The sequence below is a fragment of the Pagrus pagrus genome, assembly GCF_965226575.1.
Source record: "Pagrus pagrus genome assembly, chromosome: 12".
NCBI lineage: Eukaryota > Metazoa > Chordata > Actinopteri > Spariformes > Sparidae > Pagrus > Pagrus pagrus.
In genome coordinates this window covers 13,856,013-13,866,068 of record NC_140196.1, presented here as the reverse complement: position 1 = coordinate 13,866,068, position 10,056 = coordinate 13,856,013, and the positions used below count along the sequence as shown (strand labels likewise).

General features: G+C 37.2%; 2 protein-coding genes across 2 annotated transcripts; both read right to left on the bottom strand.

Annotated features, from left to right (window-relative positions):
• Window positions 1-1,098: 1,098 nt before the first annotated feature.
• Window positions 1,099-2,932, bottom strand: LOC311266584 (chemokine XC receptor 1-like). The gene is made up of 2 exons (XM_084369000.1): window positions 2,852-2,932; window positions 1,099-2,658 (listed from the first exon to the last, which is right to left on the bottom strand). The coding sequence occupies exons 1-2, from the start codon at window positions 2,858-2,860 to the stop codon at window positions 1,621-1,623; spliced, it is 1,047 nt and encodes a 348-aa protein (XP_084225126.1). The 5' UTR covers window positions 2,861-2,932; the 3' UTR covers window positions 1,099-1,620.
• Window positions 2,933-4,366: 1,434 nt separating this feature from the next.
• xcr1b.1 (chemokine (C motif) receptor 1b, duplicate 1) lies at window positions 4,367-7,654 on the bottom strand. The gene is made up of 2 exons (XM_084369310.1): window positions 7,619-7,654; window positions 4,367-6,177 (listed from the first exon to the last, which is right to left on the bottom strand). The coding sequence occupies exon 2, from the start codon at window positions 6,159-6,161 to the stop codon at window positions 5,112-5,114; it is 1,050 nt and encodes a 349-aa protein (XP_084225436.1). The 5' UTR covers window positions 6,162-6,177; window positions 7,619-7,654; the 3' UTR covers window positions 4,367-5,111.
• Window positions 7,655-10,056: the final 2,402 nt, after the last annotated feature.

Here is a 10,056-nt window from a genome sequence, read left to right as displayed (position 1 = left end):
GAATGAATAAATAACTACAATGACACTCAGAGTGCATTCTTATGTCCAACAGTCCCTTTTAATTTAATCAAGCCTAATCTAATATCAAACCCTACAGCCCCATATCACTCATCATTTTTAAACTACCATAAACCCCATAACTGCTTCATCATAATTTAAGCCAAACAAATCTAGGATCCACATCAAATTGTATTCAGTCATAGATACCAGCCACCTAAGCATACCTGATTTTTTTTTCATCAAGATCCTAATTATCAAGTCATGCCGTTTAAGAAATTATTAAGAGAAAAAAAATAATGGACAACCAAGGAAACTGAATCAAAATCTGAAATATCTCATAATGACTCCATGTTTTTTCCCATATTTGCAAACAGGTCATAATTAGCCCACAATGAATCTGCATTAGTGAGTCATTGAGAAATACTGTGGCCACAATCTGATAATGACAATGATAATATGGCCGCTGCATAACAGTCATAAACCTCTTATATTAAACAGATAATGGACGATGTTGTTAATAAAAAAAGAAAACATTTCTCCAACTACCATCATTTTTATTTGGCATCAGCAAAAAACAGCATATTATTTGTCAACTTTGTAAACAGCTTCTTTATTTGTTTGTATGTTTGTTCAGAAATGCAAGTTCACAGCAAACACCTCATTATCATACATGCATACATACAGTACACGGTTTATCTATTCAGCATTATCAATTTAATTTCATATTCTCAAGTTTAATCCACCCCTATCAATATTCTAATTTTTTCTTCATGTTGTTGTATCCATACTTTTACACATATTTAATGTTTTTTAATCTCAGTAAATTCTCAGAATTTGATTCCACATTCTTGTATTTTCATTATGAAATCACATTTCATTCAATCAACAATTAATCAATAGATATCCCGTAACATAATGCAAAGAGATTAAAAAAATAAATAAATCCCAGACCTTTGACATGCACTCAGTTACTGCTCGTTGTTTTTTTCAGTAACTGTTTATTCCTTGTATCATTTAGTTAATCTGTATGGCACTTTTCCTGAAGGAAAATACTTGCACAGCAAAATTTTGCTGTGCAAGTATTTTCCTCCTGCCCATTCTGCTATGGCACAATATGAAAAACAGAAGTGAAAACAGCTGAACTAGATTCCAGCTTAGCTTTATTCATAAACATTACAGGAACATCAGCAGTGGGCATTCATCAGGGCTGAGAAAGTGCAGCAGTGAAACCACTTGCAGACATCATTGCTTACATGTTTTACTTTTGCTTCTTTTTTACACATACTGTATTCATCATAGATCTGGCACATTTTATGTAAAAAATAGACCCAAGTAGACCCACATATTTTTAAGGAACTATTCAAAACATAAAAATTAAGGTAATACTTCATTTTACCGGTCCACAAATTTCTTTGACATTATGTACAAATTACTATCATTTGTGGTTAATTTAGATGGTATTATTGTAATTTATTATTGTGGTAATTAGGGAGCAATGACATTTTCAGACCTGCAAAAAGAAGTGTTAACAAAAATAAACATGAAATACATTTTGAAAAAGCAGTAGTGCGTTGAAGCATTTACAGTTTTGGATAAATGTCTCATTTTGAAAGTGAAAGTCTATTTTGAGGGTAGTTCCAGTATCACGGCAGAGTTTTGTGCAATAAAAGCTGCATTCTGAATAACAGAAGTGTTCTGGCCAGCGCCCTTGTCTGTGCTCTTTCTCTTGGCATTCTGGCAGTGTAGAAGTTGCAAAAGATGTCTTCGCAACTTTTGTGAGAGCATATACAGCAGAGGATTCATACAGCAGTGAGAAAAAGCAAGTATACGAAAAATTGAATGGGCAATGTGTATGCATTCCCTCGGGTAACAGTCCCGGGGTTCATAAAAAGCCTGGATGAAAATCAAAATATTGTAAGGACCCCAGCAGATGAAGAAGGCTGCAATGATACAAAACATCACCACTACCGGCCTGTACCTTTTTCTGTTTGAAGCCTGCAGAACGGTCTTGAGGATGGCAGAATAGCAGAAAACAATGATGGCAAATGGGAGGAAGAAGAGCAGTGACACTTGGAGATAATATCCCAGGTTGACATCAGAGCTATGACCTGTAGAATTAGCCTCACAGGACGAACGGTTGTCCCAGTAGGTTTCCACCTGTACTTTGACAGCATCACTCACGGATGCACCAATGCTGATGACCCAGGCAGCTGCACAGCCTGCTATAGCACACCTCTGCCTCTTTAGCTGGCTGCCTGGCCAGTTGTGCAGCACCACTGTTATGAAGCGATCCACAGTCATGGCAGTCAGCAGAATGATGCTACTGTACAAACCAAGAAAATTTGCTGCAGTCACAAATTTGCAGACAAAGTCACCAAATACCCAGTGGTGCAGGTAATAGACAGCCCAGAATGGAAGTGTGAAGGTGAAGACCAAATCGGAGAAGGCCAGGTTCAGGATGAACAGATTTGTGACATTTTTCATCTTCTCGTAGATGAAAATAACACATACGAGGATGATGTTGCCTATGACACTGAAGATGAAGATCAGAATGAAGATGGCACCACTGACAGTGTCAAAGTCAATCTCGTCACAAATATACACCACTTCATTATCGTAGTCCACACCTCTGTCGCCCATTGTGGAGTTGTAGGTTTTCTAGGAAACAAAAGTACAAAAAGAATTTGACAAAGTGTACTCAAGACTGAGCACGTCTTCAACTTTCCAGCATTTTTTCATTTCAAAACAAACATTTCCTTCTAAATAATTTCAGTGAGCAATTGAGTACTTAGTAAATTATGTTACAGTTAAAAATATGGAGAGCAGTTACAGTAAGTGAGAAGCAACTTACCCTGAGCATGCCTGTAACGTCCTCGGCTGACTTGCACTTTGAAAAAAAGGTCTTGATGTACAAGTGCAAACCAATAGTTCCTTTTTTAATTTTCACATTGAGTCAGCAGTGTTTCATCAGTCTTCAAGTTTAAGCATGAAGGTACTTTGAATTCAGGGAAAGAGGTGTGGCTTTTATCCAGAAGGAGCAGTGAGGGTTGCTCACTATTCAAAACAGAGACACTCCAGATCTTGAATTGGGTGATTTTTAGTTTATTGTCAAGCATGGAAATAATGATGACGATAACAAATTATCATGTTAAAGCAAAAATGTACATATTTATATATATATTACAAAAAAAATCTGATGATCAAAAAGTATTATAATTTCCAGCATAGATAGCATGACTCCCATGACATGTTAAAGGTGAAAATATAGATTAAAATGATTGATATGAAAATGTTAAATGCAGTTAATCAAGGTAAATCACATACATAAGTACGATGTATAATCATTTTATCAACATGCATTCAAAATCACTTGCATACTTTATTAACACAACAATACAGGGGTCATTATTCTTTAACAACAGCATAGTTCGATTGGAAACTACTAGACAAAAGTTGACGAAATCATTAACGAAACACTGTACATTCACTGTTGTAAAATTAAAGGCTCACACACTCAGTGACCATTGCATGGATATGGGTAGGCCACTCTTTTTGAGATCTGGTATGAATGCATTCCAGATGATGTGTGCTCTGTGACATGAGTCATTAGAGGATGGGTAGACTCTGGCCATAAAGGGATGCATGCGTTCGGCAGCAATACTCGGGCAGGTTGTGGTATTTACATCAATCGGTAATAAGAGGCATAATTCCTGACAAGAAAGTGTTCTCACACCTATATACCACTACTAACAGACTGAACTTTTCTTACACAAAGAAGGATGCATGCAGGGATCCATGTTGCTTACGTGAAATTCTGAACTAACCATCCCAACATACTGTTACAAGCCTGGATTTTTGGTAACTGTATTTCCTCAAACAGTGGCCTTTATTTAAAGCAGGCTTATATTACAGAGAAACCTTTAGTATTAATTTCATTTGTTTGATAAATTTGGTAATATTTTAGTACAAAGCCTAATTGTTTTCTGATCTGAACCTATTTGCACTGTTGATTCTTTATTAATGCATTATACTGTTAAAGGGGCTCTGCGGAAGCGTTAGTTTACGTTAGCGGACTCCATTTCTAAACTAACATTAGCTACTGTTGCCCTCTGTTAGTGGAGACGAAAAGAGGCAAATAATAAAAGTTAATTGCTTCAAATTGTTACATGTAGCCCCGTAAACACAATTCCAGTGGACAGAATCCCTTAATTTCTTCAAAAGGCTTTACTGTGAAACTTTTGCAGGAAATTTAGTGATTTCCGCTGTACTTCTAATGTAGCTACTGCCATCTACTGGCACTTGCACATAACTACAAAATACAGTTTGGCTGAGACATAAACACACATATACCTGCAGTGACTGAAATATGACAATTATACTTGAGTTAAATTTGCATAATTGTTTTGTTGAAGTGATGAAAATGTACATATTCAACCCAAAGTGTGAAATAGAGCCTCCGATCAACTAGAGGATACAGTGTCAGTGTCATGTTTTGCCTCACGTGTGTATGACAGTGTAGTACTGAGCATAGTATAAAAAGTGAGAAAGTCCTTGTAGGGAGGGATTGATGGGTCAAACAGACAACTTTCACCTAGGAGACTAGGTATTAGGTACTATCCATAGTTAAAAAGGAGACATATTATGCTAATTTCAGGTTCATAATTTCATTTTGAAATAGGTTTACATGCTTTAATGCTCAACAAACACATCAGTTTTGTAGCACCGTATTCCCCGTCTGTCTGAGATGCTCTGTTTTAGCTCCTGTCTCTTTAAGGCCCCCCCTCCCCAAATACCCAGTCTCCTCTGATTGGTCAGCTTTATTATTGATAACTTTCTCTTCTTTTCTTGCTGAGGTGAGGCAAAATGAGACACTGACATGGTGGACATACTTTGGCATGGAGTTTATCCACCCATGTTTTTTTTCCTGGCCTGTATTTGTTCATGTCAACCACCGCCACAGACATTAATCAATATCCGATTTTTATTTGACCAACAGTTTCTGATTGTGTAAATATGGTACTTGCATTATAACAAATGTCGGAGGGATTTTGGATTAGGTTTTGGAAGTTCCAGTTTTACTTCTCTTCCAAATTTTTTGATCTTTATATTAACTACATCGACAACTCCTCGCCACTTGTTACTGATATGATTGTGAGTCGACTTTGCCTATTGGGGATGCTGCTGTTGTTGTTTTGGCCCCAGCTCTTCAGCATTTTCTTCAAGTGGTTCTTGAATTTAACCCCCAGAAACACATAAAACACAGGGTTGAGGCAGCAGTGTGAAAAGGCAAAAAGTCGGCTGATGTAAAAGGCATAATCCAGTCGTTTTGTTATCTCACAACTTCTAACTATATCCACTGAGTCAGCAGGTGGTTGGGGCCAATAAGAAAAAGACTTTAGAAATATTGCTATATTGTAAGGTGCCCAGCCCACAAAGAAAACAGCCACGAGAGCGAAAATGAGCTTTAAAGTTTTGCTCTTTCGTCTTTGGGCAGTGGGACGCAGCAACCTGCAAATGATCTGAGAATAGCAAAAAATGAATACCACTGAACTTAATATGAAGAGAGCATTTTGCTGGTAGATTGCCCACAAATTCCAGTTAGAATTTTCAAAGACGCAGTGATTCTGGTCGACTTTGGTGAAGATGAAGGCTGGACTGGTGACCAGTACGCTCAGTCCCCAAATGACCACAGATGCTAGGACACTGTAGAAGCCTTTGGTGGACACAATGTCGGACAGAGGATTCATGACAGCTATGTAACGGTGAGCAGTCATCAGGATGAGAAGGAAGCCACTGCTGTAGAAGCCGAGGTAGAAGACAAAGCTGACTATTTTGCATGGATACAACCCGAAAATCCATCCATGCATGTGGTCGTAGGCCCAGAAAGGCAGACCTGCGGTGAAGAAGAGATCGGATACAGCCAGGTTCAGGATGAAAGTGTTGGTGATGGATTTGAGATTCTCGTACTTGACCAGAATCACAATGACCAGGATGTTGCCAAACAGACTGAGGATCACCACAATGGAGAAGAATGCTGGGATGAAGATTGCTCCAGACTCAATGAGGCTTGTCTTGTCGCATTCATCACTTTCGTAGTAAAAGTCGGTGGTTGTGTCGATGCTTGTAGTAGTTGTCACTGCAAAGTCTTCAGATGTAGCCATATTCTTTCAGTCAAGTCTAAATTTAAAAGAGGCTTTGTTAGAGGGGTAAATCAAACAGGGCAGATGAGATTATATTGGAAACGTGTTTTTCACAGATTTCTGTCAAAGCTTCATTTGTCACTGTCTTGAAACTGAACCACATTTTGTTTGGGGCACTCTCACTCTTTTATTTGACATATCTATCTTTTAGTAGGGCTGCCCAAAGTGGGGACCCCAAGCCAAAGATTTCCCTAGCAAAAAATAAATAAATAAATCAAAATAAAAATACAAAAATGTATAGAAAAACCATACAGACTTTAAGGTTGGCGAGTCACCAACACAAGCATCTGTCCATTAATCTTTTTTTGGACTTTCCTGTATAGTATACCTTTAAGATTGGTACATTAAAGCACTAAAATATTTGGCAACTTAAATATTTGTTTAGAGGAAATACATCACATCAGCTGTAAAACGCAGACTCTGTTCAATTCAAACCAGTGAGAGAGACACTAAAAACAGACACAGATGGAAATCTACCAGTTAGCTGATCGAGTTCATTGAGACATGTTTAGGCACTACTCAGGTATTTTGTGTTTCTTCATGTTTGTCTTTGTGCTGTTAAAAAGCTTGGATGATGTCACTAAGTTGTACTGATTAAAATTTTCAGCTTGATGTGTCGATTGGACCAAAAGTCACTGACAAAGGAAAATGTAAATCAGCAAAAATTTCAAATGTTAATGCATTCAATATTATAATGGCTGCCACATAATTTATAAAATGTGCTGTAATGTATTATAGTTATTTGGCAGAAAATTATACTTGATCGATGCCAACACACATAATAAAAACTGACTAAGAATATGTGTTTTCAGGACTTTTAAACAATTCAACAGGAACAACTTCTTTCCAACTTCGTTCCTACTACATTTAACCCATAAGGACCCAGACCCATTTTAGGACATTTAAAGATTTTAGGAAATTTAAAGTGTTTGTTACAAGCATGTCACCATAGGTTAATCCACTGACTGAATAGTTTCTTAGGAAGAAAATATTTTCAGTGAAAACTGTTGAACAAAATTACAGTTACCTCAATTTTGCTCCAAGGTTGCTGCAGAAAAAAGAGTCAAGTATCTCTAAAGGCTGCCAAATAAAATAAAATGGCCACCAGTAGAGATTCTGTAAGTGAGAAGGGAATTATTGAAGTGAAATTTGGGTGAACTGGGCCTTTAAATGTTTTCTTATCCTCTGTCTTAAAGCTAGACCATGAAAGTAAGAGGACACAACACTCTTTCTTCAATTTCTTTCCTTCTCATTACACTGACTGCAACTGTTTAGTCACCATATCCACATTACAAATAAAACTTTTTTTTTTACAAAATACAAAATATTATTAACATTAACTTCCATATTTTTTTATCCCTAGCTCATGAGAGATCCTTACTATCAAATAATAGAAAGTGTAGAAATATAAACTGTACCTGCACAAAAAAGCTGTGTACCCACCAGAGTCCTTCCTGCAAATATCAATGGAAAACTGAACAGGGAATTGCTCCTTAAGTATCGACCACAAAGGTGAACAGAGAAATCTGGCGTCATTTTCAGATCATCCACGCTCTCTCGGTTTCAACAATGCAGTGTCAAAATACAGTGCTGCTTGAAAGTATGTGAACCCCTTGAGCAGTTTAGATGTTTTTGTTGTTTTACCATGATTTTCTTATTTTATCATCAGTTTTTATATATGAAATGTCAGATTAATGTTTATCAATTGCATGTTCTTGTTTAGTGGGACTTGTTTAAGTAGCCCAAAAAACTACACGAAACATGGAATTAGTGTATGTGCAAAAGTAAGTGAACCCCCAGCTGCATTGGTAAAGTCAAGCAGGTAACAGACTCAAATGAAACACATTTGGGTGCTTAATTGATCATTTAAGCAGACCAATGAAATGAGACATCCTTGGGAAAGGGTTTGGCCAGCATTAATTAAAAGGGAGGAAACCAACCAAATCACTGTAGTTCCATACAGATCAACAATGCCGAGAGGAAAGGAGATATCTGAGGACATGAGGAAGAGGGTAGTGACAGCCAGGCGGTCTGGGGAGGGCTATAAGACCATCTCCAAAAGATTCCAGCTCCATCCATCCACTATAAGACAAATCATTTACAAAAAGAGGGCCTTCAACATGACAGCAACTCTGCCTAGAAGTGGCGTCCATCAAAACTATCACCAAGAAGCACCAGAAAAATAATAAATCGGGTAAAAGCCAGCCCACACATCACCTCTAGAGTGTTGCAGACCTCACTGGTACAAATGTGCATGCATCTATGATCAGACGAAAATTGAATAGCCATGACATTAATGGGAGGGTTGCTAGAAGGAAGCCTCTGCTCTCAAAAAAGAAAAAAAGCTGCCCGTTTCAACTTTGCCAGAGAGCACTAGGACAAACCAGGGGCCTTCTGAAGGTCCATTCTCTGGACAGATGAGTCCAAAATAGAATTATTTGGTCACAATCAAAACCACCATGTTTGGAGAAAAGCCAACACTGCATATTAAGAAAAGAACCTCATCCCAACAGTGAAGCATGGTGGTGGAAATGTGAAGATCTGGGGCTGCTGTTCTGCTTCTGGACCTGGACGACTCCATATTATCCAGGGATCCATGAATTCTCAGGCCTGTCAACAAATTCTTGACCAGAATCTCCTGCCATCAGTCACGGAGTTGAAGCTAAGACAAAAATGGATTATGCAACAGGACAATGACCCAAAGCATTCAAGCAAAAATACAAAGGAATGTCTTCAGAGAAAGAGGATTGGTCCAGTCAAAGTCCGGACCTTAATCCAATTGAAATGTTGTGGCGAGACCTGAAGAAGTTGGTACATGCCAGATGTCCCTCCAACCTCTCTCAACTGGCTGAGTTCTGCAAGGAGGAGTGGGCAAAAATCCCCATAAACAGATGCGAGAGACTGGTTAGTGGTTACAGAAGATGTTTGGTTGAAGTAATGGCTGCAAAAGGAGGAGCCACAAGCTACTAATTTAAAGGGCTCACATACTTTTGCACACGTTAAATTTTTTGTTTTTGTGAAATAAACCACTTTTGTGGAATTAAATAATGAAGATATATCTTTTTTTGTGTGTGTCCATTATTTCAAAGGTGTGCTTTACAAATTGGGATTTGAATGTATGTTTAGTCGGGTTATTTTAATGTTTTTTACAAAAACAGTGACCGTGTCTGGAGGGTTCACAACTTTCATATACTGTATATATATAGTAATGTAACTGTACTTGTACTTGAATACAGATTCTCAGTACTCTTTCTCAGGGCCGTAGTTACCATTGAGGGTACTGATGTTGTGTTCTCTTGGGTCTTTGATATCTTAATATATATATATATATATATATATATATATATATATATATATATACATACACATATATTTTATGCATTATACATATATATACCCATTTTGAGTTTTACAAAACTGTGAAAATCAGTGGTGAGGACAGGAGTCGTGACCTGGACTTGGATTGATTCAATACACCGTTTTAATGACTTGTAACTTGATGTAAAAACTGCTTCAGACTCTGACTTGAAGGTGAAAGACTCTTGACTTGACTTGACTTGAGACTTGATGAGTCAAATGACTTGGATTGCCTTAGAAGTCAACTTGACACAACATGGCTTGACATTCCCAAGAAAATGATTTGATGAATTTGAAATTTTTTGATGAAAATACTCCTTTAATTTGTTTTGTGTATTCAACCATTATTAATTTTTATTTTTTAAAACAATGATTTAACTGTTCTGTTGTGATTATTTTATTGAGTTTAATAAGGGTATTCTTAAAAACTAAATAGTCAAAAGATTTAATCAAAGTGAAAATAGAGACAAAAAATAAGGTTGTTGGATATACTATAGAA